Here is a 24230-nt window from a genome sequence, read left to right on the forward strand (position 1 = left end):
CCTTAGACGGACATGTCACGGTTACTGATGGGACACTCTCACCACACTCTACTTACTATACTTTGTATTAGTGCCGGGTACAGGAGATCTGACCTTAGACGGACATGTCACTGTTACTGATGGGACACTCTCACCACACTCTACTTTCTATATTTTGTAACAATACCGGGTACAGGAGATCTGACCCTTGACGGACATGTCACTGTTACTGATGGGACACTCTCACCACACTCTACTTTCTATACTTTGCATTAGTGCCGGGTACAGGAGATCTGACCTTAGACGGACATGTCACTGTTACTGATGGGACACTCTCACCACACTCTACTTACTATACTTTGTATCAGTGCCGGGTACAGGAGATCTGACCTTAGACGGACATGTCACTGTTACTGATGGGACACTCTCACCACACTCTACTTTCTATATTTTGTAACAATACCGGGTACAGGAGATCTGACCCTTGACGGACATGTCACTGTTACTGATGGGACACTCTCACCACACTCTACTTTCTATATTTTGTATCAGTGCCGGGTACAGGAAATCTGACCCTTGACGGACATGTCACTGTTACTGATGGGACACTCTCACCACACTCTACTTTCTATATTTTGTAACAATACCGGGTACAGGATATCTGACCTTAGACGGACATGTCACGGTTACTGATGGGACACTCTCACCACACTCTACTTACTATACTTTGTATTAGTGCCGGGTACAGGAGATCTGACCTTAGACGGACATGTCACTGTTACTGATGGGACACTCTCACCACACTCTACTTTCTATATTTTGTAACAATACCGGGTACAGGAGATCTGACCCTTGACGGACATGTCACTGTTACTGATGGGACACTCTCACCACACTCTACTTTCTATACTTTGCATTAGTGCCGGGTACAGGAGATCTGACCTTAGACGGACATGTCACTGTTACTGATGGGACACTCTCACCACACTCTACTTTCTATATTTTGTAGCGATACCGGGTACAGGAGATCTGACCCTTGACGGACATGTCACTGTTACTGATGGGACACTCCCACCACACTCTACTTTCTATACTTTGTAGCAATACCGGGTACAGGAGATCTGACCCTTGACGGACATGTCACTGTTACTGATGGGACACTCCCACCACACTCTACTTTCTATACTTTGTAGCAATACCGGGTACAGGAGATCTGACCCTTGACGGACATGTCACTGTTACTGATGGGACACTCCCACCACACTCTACTTTCTATACTTTGGAACAATACCGGGTACAGGAGATCTGACCCTTGACGGACATGTCACTGTTACTGATGGGACACTCTCACCACACTCTATTTTCTATACTTTGTATCAGTGCCGGGTACAGGAGATCTGACCCTTGACGGACATGTCACTGTTACTGATGAGACACTCTCACCACACTCTATTTTCTATACTTCGTAGCAATACCGGGTACAGGAGATCTGACCTTAGACGAACATATCACTGTTAATGATGGGACACTCTCACCACACTCTACTTTCTATACTTTGTATCAGTGCCGGGTCCAGGGTACCTGACCCTTGACATACATGTCACTGTTACTGATGGGACACACACTCTCACCTCACTCCTATTACTATCCTTTGTATCAATGACGGATCCAAGGTAACTGACCCTTGACGTACATGTCACTGTGATGGGACACACTCTCTCACGTCACTCCTATTATTATCCTTTGTATCAATGCCGGGCCCAGGGTACCTGACCCTTGACATATATGTCACTGTTATTGATGGGGTACACTCTCTCACCTCACTCCTATTACTATTCTTTGTATCAATGCCGGGCCCAGGGTACCTGACCCTTGACATACATGTCACTGTTACTGATGGGACACACTCTCTCACCTCACTCCTATTACAATCCTTTGTATCAAGGCCGGGTTCAGTGTACCTGACCCTTGACATATATGTCACTGTTATTGATGGGGTACACTCTCTGACCTCACTCCTATTACAATCCTTTGTATCAAGGCCGGGTTCAGTGTACGTGGCCCTTGACATATATGTCACTGTTATTGATGGGGTACACTCTCTCACCTCACTCCTATTAATATCCTTTGTATCAATGCCGGTCCAGGGTACCTGACCCTTGACATACATGTCACTGTTACTGATGGGACACACTCTCTGACCTCACTCCTATTACAATCCTTTGTATCAAGGCCGGGTTCAGTGTACGTGGCCCTTGACATATATGTCACTGTTATTGATGGGGTACACTCTCTCACCTCACTCCTATTACAATTCTTTGTATCAATACCGGTCCAGGGTACCTGACCCTTGACATACATGTCACTGTTACTGATGGTACACATTCTTTTCTCTTAACCCTATTACTATCCTTTGTATTAATGCCTAGTCAAGGGTACCTGACCCTTGACGTACATGTCACTGTTATTGATGGTACACATTCTCTCACCTTACCCCTATTACTATCCTTTGTATCAATACCGGTCCAGGGTACCTGACCCTTGACATACATGTCACTGTTACTGATGGTACACATTCTCTCACCTTACCCCTATTACTATCCTTTGTATTAATGCCTAGTCAAGGGTACCTGACCCTTGACGTACATGTCACTGTTACTGATGGTACACATTCTCTCACCTTACCCCTATTACTATCCTTTGTATCAATACTGGTCCAGGGTACCTGACCCTTGACATACATGTCACTGTTACTGATGGTACACATTCTCTCACCTTACCCCTATTACTATCCTTTGTATTAATGCCTAGTAAAGGGTACCCGACCCTTGACGTACATGTCACTGTTACTGATGGTACACATTCTCTTACCTTACCCCTATTACTATCCTTTGTATTAATGCCTAGTCAAGGTACCTAACCCTTGACGTACATGTCACTGTTACTGATGGTACACATTCTCTCACCTTACCCCTATTACTATCCTTTGTATTAATGCCTAGTCAAGGGTACCTGACCCTTGACGTACATGTCACTGTTATTGATGGGACGCACTCTCTCACCTCACTTCCTATACTTAATAAATAAAGTTGTCTTTTATAGTTTTATATTATATTAAATTATACCGGTACCATACCATTTAACATTGTTTGTTGTCACCGCTTCAACCCAAATCATTATTTTTGTAGTGAATACAAAAACCAATATAGCTGTATTTATTCTTTTTTTTCCTACATTTTCTAGCCTTTTGTGTAATGTTTACGTAGGCGGCTAGATACACTAGGACTACGCACAGGCAGGTTTGCCCACGTAGGTGTTTCCGTATTGTGTATTAGTATATTACAGCATATTTTTTATTTGTATCAGAAAGTTGTTTTATTTTGCTAAGTATGTATACTTTATTGTCCATGAAGTTATAATTAGCCTATTTTAAAGATTACAGTAGTGTAACTAGGACTTTGCTTTGGTGAGGTGGGTTATGAATCTGATTGAAGACACTACTCTAAAGGGAGTATGGGGTAGATCTGGATAAATCTTATTGAAGAGCACATCTCACCAGGGAGTATAGGGTAGATCTGGATAAATCTGATTGAAGAGCACAACTCACTGGGGAGTATAGGTTAGATCTGGATAAATCTGATTGAAGAGCACATCTCACCAGGGAGTATAGGTTAGATCTGGATAAATCTGATTGAAGAACACATCTCACCAGGGAGTATAGGTTAGATCTGGATAAATCTGATTGAAGAGCACAACTCACCTGGGAGTATAGGTTAGATCTGGATAAATCTGATTGAAGAGCACAACTCACCAGGGAGTATAGGATAGATCTGGATAAATCTGATTGAAGAGCACAACTCACCTGGGAGTATAGGGTAGATCTGGATAAATCTGATTGAAGAGCACAACTCACCAGGGAGTATAGGATAGATCTGGATAAATCTGATTGAAGAGCACAAATCACCAGGGAGTATAGGGTAGATATGGATAAATCTGATTGAAGAGCACAACTCACCAGGGAGTATAGGATAGATCTGGATAAATCTGATTGAAGAACACATCTCACCAGGGAGTATAGGATAGATCTGGATAAATCTGATTGAAGAGCACATCTCACCAGGGAGTATAGGTTAGATCTGGATAAATCCGATTGAAGAACACATCTCACCAGGGAGTATAGGTTAGATCTGGATAAATCTGATTGAAGAGCACAACTCACCAGGGAGTATAGGGTAGATCTGGATAAATCTGATTGAAGAGCACAACTCACCAGGGAGTATAGGATAGATCTGGATAAATCTGATTGAAGAGCACATCTCACCTAGGAGTATAGGATAGATCTGGATAAATCTGATTGAAGAGCACAACTCACCTGGGAGTATAGGGTAGATCTGGATAAATCTGATTGAAGAGCACATCTCACCAGGGAGTATAGGTTAGATCTGGATAAATCTGATTGAAGAGCACATCTCACCAGGGAGTATAGGTTAGATCTGGATAAATCTGATTGAAGAACACATCTCACCAGGGAGTATAGGTTAGATCTGGATAAATCTGATTGAAGAGCACAACTCACCAGCGAGTATAGGTTAGATCTGGATAAATCTGATTGAAGAGCACAACTCACCAGGGAGTATAGGATAGATCTGGATAAATCTGATTGAAGAGCACATCTCACCTGGGAGTATAGGGTAGATCTGGATAAATCTGATTGAAGAGCACAACTCACCAGGGAGTATAGGATAGATCTGGATAAATCTGGTTGAAGAGCACAACTCACCAGGGAGTATAGGGTAGATCTGGATAAATCTGGTTGAAGAGCACAACTCACCTGGGAGTGTAGGTTAGATCTGGATAAATCTGATTGAAGAGCACATCTCACCAGGGAGTATAGGTTAGATCTGGATAAATCTGATTGAAGAACACATCTCACCAGGGAGTATAGGTTAGATCTGGATAAATCTGATTGAAGAGCACAACTCACCAGGGAGTATAGGGTAGATCTGGATAAATCTGATTGAAGAGCACAACTCACCAGGGAGTATAGGATAGATCTGGATAAATCTGATTGATTTGGTTGCAGTCCAGACATTCTGCACATCATAGGAGGCTCTACTAACTTAAAAGAAAATTCAGTTTTTTTAGGGGGCCCATTTTACAGCAAAGGGCTAAATTGACAGATCAAAATCGGCAAAATCAGACAAATCAAAAAGTACATGTTCAAGGTTCCCTAAGACTACTCCACCAAAACGCCCAGTACGCAACCAACAAATTGGATGAAATTCAGCTGATGTGTGAGGAGCTGAAATCAGATATACTCGTTGTAACCGAGAACGGTTTTAACAACGAAAACCTTGAACTATGCAAAATTCCAAATTACAACTTGGCAGAAGCGTACTGTCGCCAGACCTCCAAAGGAGGTGGTGTAGCAATTTTTCTGAGACAAAATTTAGTTTTTACAAAATTTACAATCAAAGAAACGACCGCGAAAGATTTCGAAGCAGTTGGGATCAAAGTACAAACTAACAGGTCAACATTAATTGTGATAGGGATTTACAGGTCTCCCAGTGGAAATGAAGATCAGTTTTACTGTGTGTTACTCATACAAGTGTTACTCACTGACCTGACTAACCATCAATACGATTACGTCTTGATGGGCGATCTCAACGTGGATGCGATGGACAGCAACCATCCATCCACCAAGCGACTAGTCGATCTGCTGAGGTCATTTGGCCTTGAACTGCTGGTCAAAACTCCAACGAGAGTGACGGCTACAACACAGTCGGCTAATGATAACATCATCACAAACGTTGAAAATGTCACAGTATCGGTGGTCAACACAGCTATCTCAGACCACTATGGCCAAGAGGCTATCATTAGTGGAAAACAAATCGAGAGAGAATCAAGAATTACCAAAACAACAAGAGACACGAGGCCAGAAAATATTGCTCTCCTCAACGCTTCCCTTTCAAAAGGAAAGTGGAATTTTCTAAATTCTTCACACCCAGTAGAGCAGCAGTTCCAAATTTTCAATGAATGTTTGAATTTCCATCTCAACACCTGCTGCCCTACAAAAACGATCAAACCTCGTCCAAAGAAGGTAAATACAGTCGACTCTCGATAATTCGAAATTGGCGGGACATGCAAAAAAATTCGAATTAGTGAGAGTTTTGAATTACCGAGAGTTTCGATTTATTGAGAGGAAAAACAAACTATTCGAATTACCAAGAGTTTTTTTATTAAACACACAATGTCATACGGCAAACTAACAAAACTTAAAGAACATTAATTTCTAATGATTAATTGAAAAAATCTGTTATCTTTGATTGCTTTTTCTTGTTGATTCGTGCCTCATCGACGACCTTGTTTAACACAAATAGTGCGTCGAACACTTCCGGCCCAACTTCTGTCTGCAAAGAAAAGAAAGAAAACAACTGTCACAGCGTATTTCGTAACAAATGCCGAAAATTACGTAATTTGTTGGTTGTATTGTAACTTATGACATACAGTATTTACATTGAAGTTTTAAACTAAACAAACAGCTGATTTTACAGCCCTAAGACCCTAAGGTTAAAAAAAGTCTACGCTACTTTCGGACATCAAATTCAGTGAAAAATGATGGATAAATTGCAGTGTGGAGAATATGGCATTTTTAAATCAGTTTAACAAATTGATAGGCTAACTACAGTAGTTTATTGCGATGCTTTTACCTGGAGAGAAAAATAGCGCAGCTTTTCTAAGGATGTGCTGGCTTCCTTCAGTGTGACAGGCGGGAACTCCTGGTCTTCCTCATCGTTATCAACATCAGGTTGTTCTTCATCTTTAGCGACCAAGATGTCAGCATCAGTAAGGGTTCCCCATACTGCAACTTCGTCATCAACTTGCACAAAATCTTCAAATGGAACATCTCCTATTACAGGGTGAGATTCCCAAGGTGTTGGCTGCACAACTTGAAGTTCTTCATCGGGTTGTGTTAACACAGAATCCAGACTTACGAAAACAGTTAAATATTGTCGTTTGACTCACACTTTTCCACGCTTTTTCAAAAATCAACATGGCTGTGAGAATAGAGATGTTTGGAGTTTCATTACTGTCAATTCCATCCAGTACAATCTTGACTATTTCATGTCTGTAAAATGCTTTGAAGTTTTGAATTATGCCTTGGTCTAGAGGCTGCAACTTGGATGTTGTATTTGGTGGAAAAAAGTGAAGTTTCACATTCGAGAGATTTGGAGGGTTGTTATGAACTGAACAGTTATCAAGGAATAAGAGGATTTCACGATTTTGTTTTTTCATGTCGCTGTTCAATGAATTTAACCACTCGTTAAACAACTCCGTTGTCATCCACGCCTTTTTGTTCGAGCGGTAGGTTACGGGAAATGACTGGATACCTTTAAAACACCTAGGTTTTGCTGCTTTCCCGATGAGGAGGGGCTTCAATTTTTCGGAACCATCCATGTTAACAGTCAACAGAAGAGTTAAACTTTCTTTACTATGTTTCCCTCCGTGGCATTTCTCGTCTTTAAATGTAAATGTCTTGTCCGGCATGCATTTAAAGAATAAGCTGGTCTCGTCGGTGTTAAAAAATGTTGTGTGGTTCATAACTTTCTGTTAAGCTGGACAACTCTGTACGCCAATCGGAACACACACTGTCGCTAACGCTAGCGCTTTCCCCACAAACCTTTTTAAAAAATATACCATTACGTTTTTTGAAATTATTCAACCAGCCTTCGCTTGCTGCAAAGCTGGGGATGCCAAGCTCTTTAGCATATGCCTTTGCCTTTTCTTTTAAAAGCGAACCTCCAACAGGAACATTTTTATCTCTACACTGTCTAAGCCATGTGAATAAACACTCTTCTAATCTAGGATATTCACCTTTTGTCGTTCTTTTTCTTCCTGCTACGGAACTCACTTCAACTATTTTTTGTTTATTTTTTAGAATGGTAGACAAGGTACTCGCAGGGATTTGAAATGTTTTTGCAACTTCCGACTTCGCTTTACCACTTTCTACCGCCGCGATCACTTCTTTCTTTTCCGAAAGAGAAAGACATTTATATTTTTGCTTAGTAGCCATCACGACAAACACTTCTTACACACAACAAACACGACTTCCACACAACACGGCGCAAACATAACCAACACTGCAAAGAGTATGCTCTGGGACACAGGATGCAAAGTTTCTTGTTATGACAGGAATAAGTTGAAATGCGTGTTTCCCACCGGCCGACTCTCAATTCGAATTACAAAGAGTTCTGTCGAGTGAACTTCGAATTACTGCGTGTTCTGTATCGGCCTAACCTTAATTTGTTTACGTCATTTCGAATTATAGAGAGTTCCGCCGACAAGACTTCGAATTACTGCGTGTTCAAAATTAGTCTGTCCTCTGCGGTAAGTTCGAAATACCGAGTGTATCAAAATGCATTGAAAAATTTCGAAATAGCGAGAGATTTTCAAGGGACCGGCCTTTTCGTTCGAATTACCAAGAGTTTTGAATTATCGAATGTTTGAATTATCGAGAGTCGGCTGTAATACTTGGGTCACTAAAGGCATTCTGGTGTCGAGAGAAAAACTCAAGTTTTTCTCCGAAATAAACAGAAAAACAGCCAATGAACAGTTCAAAATCTTTTTTCGAAATTATAAAAAAATTTACAGGAAGGTGATCCAAGCTGCAAAATCGTGTATGATGTCTCAAAATCAATTACTTCTTCAAAAAACGTTTCTAAAACTGTATGGGGCATCATTAACAATAAACATCAAGAATCCAAGCAAATCACAGTCAAAATTGGGGACACCCTTGTGAGCGATGCCTCTAGGGTTGCCGACGAGTTTAACGGATTTTTTGCGTCTGTTGCTTGTGGACGGGGCCCTCGTCCATCGCTGTCACAGGGGAATCCCACGCGTAGACAGAGTCCAACAGCCTCAATGGCTCTGACTCCTGTAGTTCAGGAAGAGCTCGATAAAATCATTCAACAATTCCCAGCTAAAAAATCGAATGATCTAGAATCGAGATCCATGTGGTTTAATAAAACAATGCTCGAGATCCATGTGGTTTAATAAAACAATGCTCTAACGTGAAACCACTGACTCAATTGGTCAATTTGTCTTTTAACTCAGGAGTTTTTCCCTCTCTCCTAAAAATTGCAAAAGTGCATCCAATTTTCAAGAAAGAAAACCCCTGTTCAATAAATAACTATCGGCCCGTCTCAATTTTGCCTGTATTGAGCAAAATATTTGAAAAAATCTTTCTAACGAGAATGCTTTATTTCTTAAATAAAAACAACCAGCTTTCTGAACACCAATTTGGATTCAGGAAAAATAAATCGACGATAGACGCAGTGGTGAGTCTGGTTGATATGGTTGTAGAGGGTCTAGAACGTCAGGATCACACATTAAGTGTGTTCCTGGACCTTTCTAAAGCATTCGACTGCGTTGACCATGAAATACTGCTTGACACATTACATTCTCATGGCATCCGAGGTGTGCCGCTCTTATGGCTTAAATCATTTTTAAGTCAGAGAAGTCAAGTGGTTCAGATCTCAAACCAATTTTCTAAACCAATTCAACTGAGTTATGGAGTCCCTCAGGGCTCTATACTCAGTCCAATCCTTTTCCTGATATACGTCAACGACGTACATTCATCGCCGCTGCATGGTAAAAGTGTGCAGTATGCTGATGACACGACTCTCTGTTTCAGAGATATCACACAAGAAGGTTTGGAGCTACAATCCTTCGTAGATATCAACAATTGTGTGCAATATTTCAATAGCCTCAACCTTCAAACGAATTCTTCGAAATCAAACGTGTTGAATTTCACACTGCGTCCAACGGACTCCCAATGTGGGTCAGCCGTCATGTTGGCAGATTCCATATTGGAAGAAGTCTACTCCTCAAAATTCCTTGGAATACTCCTCGACCGAGGGTTGACATGGAATAATCACATTGACCATGTGTGCGCCAAACTGTCCTCAGGAATATTTGTTTTGAGGTCCTTGGCCCGGTACTGCCCCAGTCAGGTATTGATTGCGGCATATTATGGGCTAATTCACTCTCACCTTTCCTATGGAGTGGTGTTGTGGGGGGCCTGTACAGGCAATAATTTCCTGAGTGTGTTCAAATTGCAAAAAAAAGCTATTCGTATCATCGCAAAGTTGAATTTCAGAGAGTCGTGCAGGACAGCATTCAAAACTTTGCTACTGTTGACTTTGCCCAGTCTCTACATTTTAGAAACATCTTGGTTCTGTTTGTCTAAATGTGCCCTAACCAGGGGACGTGACATACACGGGTATGAGACTAGAGGCAGAGATAACTACCGTACTGGAAGACACAGAACGGTGGTTTATGAGCACTTGCCTTCGCAGGCAGGTGTTCATTTCATCAACAGTTTGCCAAATTTTATTACAAACGCCCAAACGCCCAAGGCGTCAAAAGCTCGTCTTAAGCGCTTCCTGGTGTTAAATGCATTCTACAGCGTTGACGAGTTTCTGGCGTTTAACTGGGAGACCGCCCAATTCGATGACTGACTCCAGCGCTGAAAGTGGGTTGAAATTGGCGATGAATGAATGAGACTGGAATGCATGAAAATTATGTAAGTTTGGACGTGGTGGTAATGTGGTATGCGAGTTTTAAATTTATAATTAATTCTGACGTTTGCCATACAATGTGTAATTGTGACGAGCAATTAAAGATTTGATTTGATTTGATTGAAGAGCACAACTCACCAGGGAGTATAGGATAGATCTGGATAAATCTGATTGAAGAACACATCTCACCAGGGAGTATAGGTAAGATCTGGATAAATCTGATTGAAGAGCACATCTCACCAGGGAGTATAGGGTAGATCTGGATAAATCTGATTGAAGAGCACAACTCACCGGGGAGTATAGGATAGATCTGGATAAATCTGATTGAAGAGCACAACTCACCAGGGAGTATAGGATAGATCTGGATAAATCTGATTGAAGAACACATCTCACCAGGGAGTATAGGTTAGATCTGGATAAATCTGATTGAAGAGCACAACTCACCAGGGAGTATAGGATAGATCTGGATAAATCTGATTGAAGAGCACAACTCACCAGGGAGTATATGATAGATCTGGATAAATCTGATTGAAGAACACATCTCACCAGGGAGTATAGGGTAGATATGGATAAATTTAAATTTAAATCAGATACCAGTGTGCTGTATTTATGACAAGTTAGATTATGGTTGTACGTGTATTTGTAAATTTTTAGGACTTTGGAGTAGGGATACTATACCTTCATATTCCCTCTAGTTTGGGGTTACTCAGCTCTTCTCTTGGCTGAATTACTACATCCCACCCTTAGTTACGGTTATATTTATAATTTAGTTCTCAAGCCCTGCATTAAAAAATTATTTTATTTTAATTTTTTTCAAGTATATTTAAGTTATTAACATACAATTTAATTAATCTTTTTATTATTTGATAATTTAAAATTATTACAAGGTTATAGTTGTGTCATGTACTGTTAAATGTATATTGGATCCTATAATGATTTTAGTATTTTAATAATATAAGATTAACGAAACATACTGTATATTTTATTAATAGATTTAATATAGCAGTGTGTGGTATCGATGGATTTATTAACAATTTTTGATAAAATGTAGCGCAGTATCCAAGCTTTGGACTATTCAATCTAAGCCCTGTAGTTAATACGTTAACTTTACTGTTTCTATAATACATACTGTATTAGAAAAAGTAAAAATTATATAAACCATCGTACAAAATTAAATTCTTGACAGGCAATTCATAAATAATCACTTGGTGGTAACTTTACTTTTGGTATTTAAGTTACTGAGCAAAAAAAAAGAAAGCACGCTTTATGTCATGCTATTTGTTGTAATCAGGTACTTTAAAATTTAAAAAGTTGTATTTTTTAATTAGTAATAAAAGGATACAAAACATGGGAAAATATTCGATGACAAAGGAATTTCTTTCTCATCCATTTCTCAAGGAATATACAATAATATTACAATACAGCTGAACCTCAAGTATAACTAAATAAATAAAAATAAATGCTTTCAGATGAAACGGACGGCCCAGGCCCATGGCCTCAATTTAACAACATCAGTTTTGAGTTTCCGCCCTTCAGCATGCTGACCCAGCGCGACATGATGAATGCCAGTGTTATCTGTGACGGAGTTCCCAACTCCCACCATTGCATCGGCACGTTCTGCAGCTGTACTGTCACAAAGAAAGTGCCTCTCAATGCCCTAGTTGAAATTGTAATGGTGGATGTAGGTTTGTGCCTAACAGTACCATTATATTTTAGGTTCATAAACTGATAAGTTATTTGGATATAAATTAAAATGAATTATTGTGATAGATGGTTTTAAGCGTAAAACAAATCTGAAAAAAGCTTTTAACATTTTGTTTCAACTCAACCCTTTTTCGTTTTTTGACGATGTATTACGTTCATAGCGATAGCCTAAAATGTACTTCTTAGGTAATATTAAGTATAGTTATACTGCTCCTGTTGTATTCTGGTGTAATATTGCGTAAGAAGCATGCCTATGACATCCTAGAGTTTTCTAGTTGGTCAGTACTTTCTTAGTCCTAGTGTTTGCACGTTGGTGAGTTCGATATATTCGTACAGCGGAGACAGCTACTACGTGTTGTCGCATGTCACTAGTTGATGTTAGTACTTTCTTAGTCCTAGTGTTTACACGTTGGTGAGTTCGATATATTCGCACAGCGGAGACAGCTACTACGTGTTGTCGCATGTCACTAGTTGATGTTAGTACTTTCTTAGTCCTAGTGTTTGCACGTTGGTGAGTTCGATATATTCGCACAGCGGAGACAGCTACTACGTGTTGTCGCATGTCACTAGTTGATGTTAGTACTTTCTTAGTCCTAGTGTTTGCACGTTGGTGAGTTCGATATATTCGCACAGCGGAGACAGCTACTACGTGTTGTCGCATGTCACTAGTTGATGTTAGTACTTTCTTAGTCCTAGTGTTTGCACGTTGGTGAGTTCGATATATTCGCACAGCGGAGACAGCTACTACGTGTTGTCGCATGTCACTAGTTGATGTTAGTACTTTCTTAGTCCTAGTGTTTGCACGTTGGTGAGTTCGATATATTCGCACAGCGCAGACAGCTACTACGTGTTGTCGCATGTCACTAGTTGATGTTAGTAGGCTACTTTCTTAGTCCTAGTGTTTGCACGTTGGTGAGTTCGATATATTCGCACAGCGCAGACAGCTACTACGTGTTGTCGCATGTCACTAGTTGATGTTAGTAGGTTACTTTCTTAGTCCTAGTGTTTGCACGTTGGTGAGTTCGATATATTCGCACAGCGGAGACAGCTACTACGTGTTGTCGCATGTCACTAGTTGATGTTAGTAGGTTACTTTCTTAGTCCTAGTGTTTACCCGTTGGTGAGTTCGATGTATTCGCACAGCGCAGACAGCTACTATGTGTTGTCGCATGTCACCAGTCTTGGTTTTGTGTTTAGTGTTTATTGTACCGACACACGAATAACGTGATGATGACACGAACAAGGACAGTGAAAATGACTTAGTTGACAATATATATATATATATATATATATATATATATATATATATATATCTAAAACCTACAAACCTGTCTCTGTACAAAATGCAACAAACATTCATCATCACAAAATAGTTGAAAGTACAAAAATATATGTGTGTCGCGGTGTTTAATCACTTCAAGATGATTCACTTTTGAATTCCATACACCCAAACAAGTTTTCGGTTTAAAAGTAATCTAATGACAACAAACTGTAGGTGTGGTCCAGCGCCAGTACCATCCCATCCACTTACACGGTCACAAGTTCTATGTGGTGGCGATGGCTTCTCTCTCTGGTGACGTCAGTCTGGAATATGTGCGAAATCTGAATGAAGGAAACCAGATTAGAAAAAAGTTATCTAAAGCTCCTGCTAAAGATACTGTGTCAGTTCCTAACAACGGCTACACCATCATTCGCTTCAAGGCTGATAACCCAGGTGAGTTTTATTGGCCTCTGAATGATCAACTTTAAATCCTCTATTGCATGGGTCTTAAATAAATGTAATTTTAATGTAGCAAATAAAACAAACACGGAAGATTTTTCATTGTTTCCTCTCAATTACAATACAGAAACAATAATGAAAAACAAAAGTAAAGGCAAAGGTAGCACAGTAACAAGGTTATTGTCTAACAAGATAAAGTAAAGGTTAAAACCATTTTAGTTTAGAAGATAAGCTTTTTAAGGGGAGGAAAATTTTCTTTTAAGCCTTAATTTATCCGTACTCATAGGCAGCTGGCCTGTGTGAAGATTTTATCGAACAGAATAAGAAGGAGAATTGATATAGTACAAGGTCAATAGTACTGATTACAAGTACTGCGATCACGTTTGGGAGACGGATATGTGCAGAGATCCAAACAAGATTTTAATAGAGTGTAATTGTTTTGGTACACATTTATATATAAAAAAATGAAATTACATTTTGTATCCAATTCTTTATAAGGTAATACTTGATGTATAGCCTGTGTTGAAGGCAAGTTATCAAAAGACACAAATTACTTGATGGCTGATGGTTTTGTCCTAGTATTCTAATTTGATGTGAATGTTGAGTTCAGCTACAGTTCACCTTCCTATTCTCATTGAATCAACCCTTCCTTCCATAATTAAATTATGAGTAGAAAACTCAGTTGCTCTACCGTGCTTAGAGATTGTGTTTAAAACATTGTAGTGAACTCAATTGTGCATCTGATGAGACAATGAGAATACATCTTCACCTAGATTACACTATATTTTGCAGTCTAGGTATCTCTGCTGTCAAAACAATATAAAGAGTTCATCTGAGCTTGTTCGTCGCCTACGGTTTTTAATCTCCTCAGACGATGATTCCAGATTCCAGACTCTGCACTGAGGAAGATGGACTGGAGCTGAACTCAACACTCAAATTGAATAGACTCTTCCCACGATATATATATATTGTATATTGCAGGATTCTGGCTGTTTCATTGCCACATCACTCACCACCTGGTCCTTGGCATGGCCATGGTACTGCAGGTGGGAGAGCTCAGTGAGATGGCAGAGACTCCTCCCAATTTTCCTTCTTGCAGGAGTTCTCTTTATGATCCCATAGCTCAAGAACTGCAAAATCCATTGCGATCTAGTGTCCGACAAACCGACCTTCTCTCATGCATTTTGGCTTCTCTGCTAATAGGAGTCATAAGTGTTAATTTGTCATAAAATTCTCCATTACATTATTGTGATTCTTAATATTTACTATAATGTATACATTTCTAAATCCATGCAAGTTTATAATATGTTTTTGTTTTGCTAGAAGGAGACAACAAAACTTTGTAATAAAGTAAATTATATTGTTGGAGACAAGATATGAGTGTATAATGACCTCTTTTTAGTTATGACCAAATCGATACACTTGTTAAATAAAAAATCCGAGAGCAGGATATAAAAGTGAAGTGAAAGATGATCTACTAGTATGAACAATAATTTAGAAATAATTTAATGATCATTATTTATTTGAACCTATTTTGTATTTGTAGAAAGATCCGCAAGTTTCACAAAATCCTCTTACATAATTTTTCATTAGTTTAATTAATTAATTATTTATTTCTTCCAACGGTACATAACCATTTAGCCTATGACTAAAAAAAGCAAATTTTACTTATATATCTAGATATAAGAACAACTTAAAACTATATTTACATACAACATGCAATCAAAATCTTCCAGTTTAGCAAGACAATCTTAACAAGACTACATTGCAATTGTAACAATGAAAATGGTATTAAAAGAAACAATCGAATATCAAAATGCATAATATCAACAAAGCAATGAGATAACAATACAGTAACAACATAACAAAGACTAGTAACAAAATAAATAATTTTAACAAGACAAGAGAATAACAATAACAAGTTACATCACAACAAAGTTACTGAGTAGTAGGACCTAATTAGTTAATGATTTGCTTGATTTATTTTTGAAAGGCAAAAGAGACCCCAAGAAGAAATCCACCTGCCCGGACCACACACCACCATGCCTCAGAATTCTTGCAACGCCACTGTTGCATGCGTAGTTTGTGGGCAGAAATTTGCGGCAGAAGACAGTCCGTGATCTCATTCCCCTAGGGACGTTCAAATCAACCATTTACAGGAGGGCAGGGCAGTCCACCAGTCCGTTGATCAGCTTGAACAGGAAGAGAAGATCGAAGATGAGGCGCCGATGGTACAGTGACTGCACATGAAAACGCTGTTCCAGTTGGAGAACAGGCGTTTCCATATAGGCGCAGCCCAGACGAGCTCCCAGCATCCTCAAAAAAACGTGACTGCACCCTCTTCAAGTCTTTTACGTGGCCCAGTTGGTAAGGACCAGATCACAGTTCCATATTCAAGCACGGTCGCACTATGGATTTATACAAAACCAGCATTGAGTCGTGTGACTTGAAGCCCTTGTCGATCTTCCAATAAAGCCAAGGAAAGCATATGCCTTAGAAGTGATGGACGCAATATGATCAGAAAAACTTAGTGAACTGGTCAAAATAACTCCAAGGTCTCTCAGATAATCAACTCTGTTAAGGGACACACCACCAATATGGTAGTTAAAGTTGAAAGTTAACGTAGCGCGAGAGAACTAGATAACTTGGGACTTAGAGATATATAGGTCCATAGAATATGCCACACACCACTCAACAATGCTGGAAAGGGATTTCTGTAGATTCTCCTGGTCATCCGAAGAGAGGATTCTAGCATAAATCTTCATGTCATCCGCGAACAAAAGAAAGGAAGCTGAGACCACTCTGAAGATGTCGTTGATAAATAAGATGAACAACAAGGATCCAAGGTGAGAATCCTGAGGGACCCCAGATAATACCGGGAAAGGTGCCGAGATGGATCCACTGCACTTCACAACTAGAGAACGGTCCATAAGGTAGCTCCGAAGCCAATCCAGAAGTTTACCACCAACGCCATAACCCTCAAGTTTTGCAATCAGTAGTAGGTCGTGATGAACCGTATCGAACGCCTTAGAGTAATCAAAGTATATGCAGTCAACTTGACATGCACTGACGAAGGAGGACATCACAAATTCCTGGAACAGCAGGAGATTTGATATCGTGGAGCGACCAGGAAGAAAACCATGTTGACTCTCGTGAGTAGATATGAATATGGGGTTTCTAGCTCACTTTTGGGACAGACGGTAAATCAATGTAAAATACTGTTCAATGTACCATAAAGGAAGCTGAGAAATAACACAGCAAATCTCAATGAAAAATTAACCGAATCTACAGTCGTTCGTCTCCAAAAGCGATCGGTACATTACTATCTACTCTGTGGAATGAAAAATTAACCAAATCTACAGCTGTTTGCTTCTACTTTCTTAAGCTGTGCTTTGTAAAATGTTGTCAAATCTGCTACGAATAAAGGAAAAATCTTCGAAATCTTAATAAAATTTAATCAATTTAAAACATTTTTACTAAAAACATACTGTACTTTAATAAAATCTTTTCTACTAAATAAACAACATGAACTCACCAAAGTCTCTACAATTTCTAGCATTAAAACAGTGCAACAAAGATGAATTCAGTGAATTGCCGGTTTATTTTCAACAACAGTTGATACCGTCTTCGATACTTTCCTTAAATGATACAGAATTCAAAGAACTTGTAAAGTCTTTTGCAGAAAAAACGTCTAATGGAGTGTTTTACTATCGGCAAAAAACTAAAAAAGTAAGGGATTACATATTTAATATAATTACGAAAGATATTGAAAAGAAAGTAAAAAATAAACAAACAGAGAGTTTTCATCGTTTTTTATGACATTTTTCCCATATTATACGTTCTTTCAAGATAATCAAGACTTAATTGATGAATTTCTTAGGAATTTTTGTGAGTATCAAGATTTATCAACACAATTCATTAAAGAGCATTATAGAATTTTTCTTATAGAATATAGCCACATTTTGTGTGAAACAAAAGGTATTACTGTAGATAATATTCCATGTGATTCCTATGAAGAAAGACACCAACTATGGTTATCAAAACAGTACTATGACGTGGGGAGGGACTGCAAGTTTTAGAGTTAAGACTTTATTCTACAAAGTTAATTGTTATAATTTCTTTATCTTTGAAAAAGAAAATGTTATAATAGTAAAAGGGAACACAATTTTTATTCTTAAAAGCAAATCTGCATTACCGACATTTTAGTTCCGGGTGTGCTACTACAGACCGACCATCACGATAATCGCTTCGCCCGCGTCATATCCGTAGTGATATCACGCCGTGAGAGGCGCAATCGTTGGTTTACAAGCACCATTTAGATAAATAAATTTTTCTATTTAAATGGAGAGGAAAAAGGTGTCATGTCCATACTGCAAAAAAAAACATTTTTGAACACCATTATGATAGACATTATAATTCTAAAATTCATCTAAAAAACAAAGGCATTTATGAGAAAGAATTGAATTATTTGAGGACTTGGGCTAAAGAAAATCAAATTGTCGATCATGAAAAGATGTACAATATAGAAAAATTGCGTGAATTAAAGAAAAACTTTAAGGAAGATAAAAAAGATCTCAATCTATTTAATGATGAAAAAATTCAATCAATCGCTGAAAAATTGTCCATTGAAACAAACGATAAAACTAAGTCTGAAATGATCGAAGAAATTGACAAAACTCTTAACGAAAAACCTGAAAATATCATAGATGTTGAAGTTTTATCCTCAAATACACGGTCTTTTCAAGCAATACATTTTAACAAATTTAAACGATAATTCCATGTCAATTTACAAATATCTATCAATTATGAGGCCAGAAATTAAGAGTTTAATAGAAAAATTTCAAGAGAATGTTAAAAATATGAAAGGATATCTCTCTTTGGAATGTGAATACGAAAGAACTTTAGTGAACGGTGAAACACAAACATGTCCAATGTACTTTACTATTAAATCTTTGACGTAAACGACTTTATTACTAAGCAATTTAATAAATTAACACATCGAGAACAGACAAATCATCCAAATAGAGGTTCTGGATGGACATTCAAAAGTTGTAAACAATTAGTTTTGAGCCTTAATAAACACGAATTTATGAACGCAGGATCATATATCGATTTACCACAAGAGATCAAGGTAAAGAAAGCTTGTGTAAATATCAAAAATAAAGATGATTTCTGTTTTGTTTATTCTATCCGATGTGCTATTGGAAAACCTGAAAAGAATGCTGATAGAGCAAAGCAATACGAGAAATTTGTAAATGACGAGATATTTTCGGGCTTTGAGTATCCAATGTCTTTAAAAGATATACAATTATTTGAAAAACGAAGTCACAATTCCAAGTACAAATATCCAAAAATGTCTATAAATATCTACAGTTATGATGAGAAACTCAATATTGTTCCGATACAAATTTCTGAAAAATATGATGCCGAGTTAGAAATCGATTTATTGTATGTTAAACAAGAAGACAAATCTCATTATGTTTTGATAACCGATTTAAATAAACTCGTGAGTTCTCAGTTATCCAAGCATAAGGAAAGAAAATTTCTTTGTAGAAGATGTTTAAGCCATTTCTACAAATCTGGAGATTTAACAGATCATTTAGAAATTTGCAAGCAACATGAAGTTTGTAAACCAATTATGCCATTTCCAGGTCAAACAACATCATTTACTAATTATCAAAAGAAGTTTAGCCATCCTTACGTTATTTATATGGATTTTGAGAGCATATTAGAAAAAATTCCGACATGCAAGAACAATCCACAAAGATCGACTACAACCAAGATTCAGAAGCACATTCCTTATGGTTTTACTCTATATTTAGTGTCGAATGTGACCAATCGTATGTACAAGCCGATATGTTATCGAGCAAAAAATGAAGAAGATTTGCCAAATGTTCCTGCAAAATTGTTTGAAGAACTCAATAAATTATCGAAATACATAGCGAAAAAATATAATTCTAAGAACATGAAACCTATGAAATTGACAGAAGAAGAAGAAATTTCGTATCAAAATTCAAACGTTTGTCATATCTGTGAATGGTCTGCTTATGATGTTGAGTCAATTCAGTATGGTTTTACTCCTGATAGTTGGAAAGATAAGAGTTATAATAAAGTAAGAGATCATTGTCATTTAACCGGCAAGTTTCGAGGCGCAGCTCATGCATGTTGCAATCTGAATTTGAAATTTCCACAAAACATTCCAGTTTTCTGTCATAATATGTCAAATTACGATACTCATTTGTACATAAAAGAATTGGCAAAACAGTACGGTAATGTTGATTTGATTGCAAACACCGATGAACGATATATAAATTATTCTGTAAATTCTGGATACGGGTATGAGTTTGATGGTGACAAACCTAGAAAGTTCATAAAATTCTCTTTCGTGGACACATTTAGATTCATGGCCTCGTCTATTGAAAAATTAGCGAAAAATCTAAAGAAAGAAGACTTCAAACATACAAATCATTTTATACAGGATGGAAGAATATTGAATGAAATTCTAAAAAGACAGCCAAATGACGAAGAAGAAATCTTTAAAATTCTATCTGGAAAAGGCATATTTCCCTATGAATTTATCGACAGTATTGAAAAACTTGATTACACAGAAGAATTGAGAATTCAAGATTTCTATTCACTTTTGACAGACGAGAGCATATCTGAGAAAGATTTTCAACACTACTTAAATGTTTGGAACAAATTAAAAGAGAAAAATCTAGGAAATTACTCTGATCTCTATAACATTCAAGATGTTCTATTGCTCGCTGATATCTTTGAAAATTTTAGGAATATTTGTTTGAATTGCTATAAGCTTGATCCAGCACACTATCTAACAGCTCCCAGTCTTGCATGGGATGCTATGTTAAAATTAACTAAAATCAAGCTTCAACTGATACACGATTACGATATGTATTTAATGATCGAAAAAGGTATTCGCGGAGGCATTTCTCAATGTATTAAACGATATGTGAAAGCAAATAACAAATATTTAAAAGATTTTGATAAGACAAAGCCCGAAAACTATTTACTCTATCTCGATGCTAATAACCTTTATGGGTATGGCCTCATGCAAAGTTTACCATACGGCGATATCAAGTGGATGGATCCTAAAACGTATACAAAAGAAGAGTGGCAAGAAACAATTTTAGAACTCACTGGCGACGAAGATTATGGCTATATTCTCGAAGTCGATCTTGGATATCCAACAAATTTACACGAACATCACAAGGATTTACCTCTTGCTCCAGAACATTTTAAAAACAAACTTTGCACAACTCTACTGGATAAAACTGAATACGTTGTTCATTCGAGAAATTTGAAGTTCTATTTGGAACAAGGTATGATTTTGAAACATGTGAATAGAGTTATTGCATTCGATCAGAAGCCTTTTATGAAAGAATACATTGATTTTAACACAAACATGAGAACCAAAGCTACAAGCGACTTTGAAAAGGACTTTTATAAGCTGATGAACAACTCAGTTTTTGGAAAATCTATGGAAAATGTGAGAAACAGATGTGATATTAAGCTTGGAAATGAAGAATTTTCAATGAAACAAGCTAAGAAAACAAATTTCAAATGCTTTAACATCTTTGACGACAACTGTATAGCGAGTCACATGTACAAACAAAAGGTTAAATTTAACAAACCGATTTACATAGGATTTTCAGTTCTCGACCTCTCAAAATTGCTAATGTACGAGTTTTATTACAACAAATTAAAGAAGTTTGATCCAGATTTGAATCTGTGTTACATGGATACAGACAGTTATTTCCTAGAATTGAAACGAGATCCTTTTAAAATTATTAAAGAAAATATAGATGACTTTGATACAAGTGATTATCCAAAAGATCACGAATGCTTCACTACTAAAAATAAGAAGGTAATAGGGAAATTCAAAGATGAGTTAAATAGCGAAGTTTTAGAAGAATTTTGTGGTTTAAGGTCTAAGATGTACTCGTACAAATATCTAGATAAAAACCCAGTTAGGTGTAAAGGAATTAAGAGAAGCGTTGTAAATAAAACAATAAATATCGAAAACTTGAAGAGATGTTTGTTCGAAGATAAAGAAGAATTTAGGGAGATGACAGTAATCAAAAGCTATAAACATGAGTTGTACACCGTTACTATAAACAAGTTAGCACTGAACGCTAAAGATGATAAGAGAATTGTCCTAGAAAATAAGATCGATACAGTACCTTATGGCTATAAAAATGAAGCGGAATCTAATATATTAGATGAGTTAAATAAACTTGGAAACTTTGACATGTAAATGGAAGATGATTTGATTCACTGCCACAAATGCAAGAAAAAAACGAAAAGTATAGATTCAAAAATCGTTCAAACTCAAAATGGATTGTATAGAATTGCTGCAAAATGTTCAAAATGTAAGACAAACAAGAGTAAGTTTATAAAGAATCCAAATCCAAAACCTGTTAAGCAAGAATTGAAGACTAAAGATGAGATAGAGATTGAAGCTCGAGAAATTCATGCACCGGTACGAAAGAAGTTTAAAAAGAGAAAAATTATAACATTAGGAATTGACGATTTATGGGCAGCAGATTTAGTTATAATGTCTAACTATTCGGATCAAAATGATGGATTTAAGTATATGTTAAATGTTATTGATACTTTCTCAAAATATGCTTGGTCAAGAGCTATCAAAAGAAAAAACGGCAAGGATGTTTCAAAAGCTTTCGAAGATATAGTAAAAGATGCTATAAAGATCGGGCATAAACCTCCGAATCTTCTTCATACAGATAAGGGTTTAGAGTTTAAAAATAAAGAATTTAACGATGTTTTGAGAAAATACAACATTAAGATTTATCATACTGAAAATGAAGAGAAATCAAGTATTGTAGAGAGATATAACAGAACTCAAAATGAGAGAATGAAAGTATTTTTTGAGATTAATAAAAACTTTAAATGGATCGATATTCTTCAAAAAATCGTAAACAATTATAACGATACAGTTCACAGCACAATCAAAATGAAGCCCAAAGACGTAGATAAAGATGCAGAAAAGGAGTTATTAGAGACCGTTTTCAAGTATATTCCACCAGAAATTCACACAAAAACTAAATTTAAAGTCAATGATCATGTAAGAATTGTTAGTAAAAAACAAACATTTTCGAACAAATATAAGAACAACTGGTCAAGAGAAATCTTTGTGATTTATCAAATTAATAACACAGATCCTGTAACTTATAGTATAAAAGATTTAAATAATGAAGAAATAACCGGAAAGTTTTATGAATATGAATTGAGAAAGTCAAAGATTTTTTCTATATAAATGGAGGCCCAAAAGAAATGTTCAATGTGCAAAGAATTAAAAGGTTTTGAAGAATTTTATAAAGATAAGAATAGAAAAGATGGAATTAATTATAATTGTAAAGATTGTTATAGGAAGTATCATAAAGAGCTGTATGATAAAATAGAAAAATTAACTTTGGAAGAGAAAGAATGTCTTAAATGTAAAGAAACTAAAAAAATTTCAGAGTTTAATAGTCATCACTATAGTAGAGATAAGAAAGACTCATATTGTAAAGATTGTGTAAAGAAGAATCACCATAGATTATATTATGAAGATACTCAATGTGAATGTGGAAGAACTATAAAATGGTTAAATAATTATCAAAAACATTTACAAACAAAATATCATAATTCAAGAGTTTAACATTTTCATCGTGTAATAATTTTTTCTATTTAAATGGAGTCTCAAAAGAAATGTACAAAGTGTCAAGAAGAGAATAGAAAAGACTGTTATTGTAAGGAATTATACGTTAAAATGGACAAATTAACTTTAGAAGAAAAAAATTGTTACTTTTGTAAAGAAATTAAAAATATTTCTGAATTTAATAACTGGCAGTATAGTAAAGATAGAAAAGATGCTTTTTGCAAAGATTGTGCTAAAAAAATTTTCAGCGAAAGTTATAAAAACGAAATGCCTTGTGAATATGAAAAAAAGATTTTACAATGGTTACCTAGTTATGCTAAACATTTACAAACAAAATATAATAAATCGAGAGTTTTTAGTAAAATTTAGAAACATTTTCATCGTGTAATTTAGATATTCTATAAATCAGTCGAGATTCTGCCATATTTGTAGTAAAATGATTTCCGTTGTATAAAATATTCAAAGATTCTTTCATTTGGTTGTAGAGATTTATACTATTTGGATCTCCATGTCTTAATAAAATTTCCATTTCTGGGTAATCAATTTCAAGTTCTTTCAATCTTTTCGGTAT

General features: G+C 36.8%; 1 protein-coding gene across 1 annotated transcript in view; it reads left to right on the forward strand.

Moving 5' to 3' along the window:
• Positions 1-15358, forward strand: part of LOC124361717 (laccase-2-like) — a 73457-nt gene extending 58099 nt beyond the window's left edge. Inside the window, exons 10-12 of the mRNA XM_046815642.1 lie at positions 12029-12244; positions 13759-13977; positions 14965-15358. Of these exons, the coding sequence (XP_046671598.1) occupies positions 12029-12244; positions 13759-13977; positions 14965-15212 (683 nt within the window). The 3' untranslated portion in view covers positions 15213-15358. The remainder of the gene's footprint in view (positions 1-12028; positions 12245-13758; positions 13978-14964) is intronic.
• The last annotated feature ends 8872 nt before the right edge of the window (positions 15359-24230 follow it).

Source organism: Homalodisca vitripennis, chromosome 5 (assembly GCF_021130785.1).
Source record: "Homalodisca vitripennis isolate AUS2020 chromosome 5, UT_GWSS_2.1, whole genome shotgun sequence".
NCBI lineage: Eukaryota > Metazoa > Arthropoda > Insecta > Hemiptera > Cicadellidae > Homalodisca > Homalodisca vitripennis.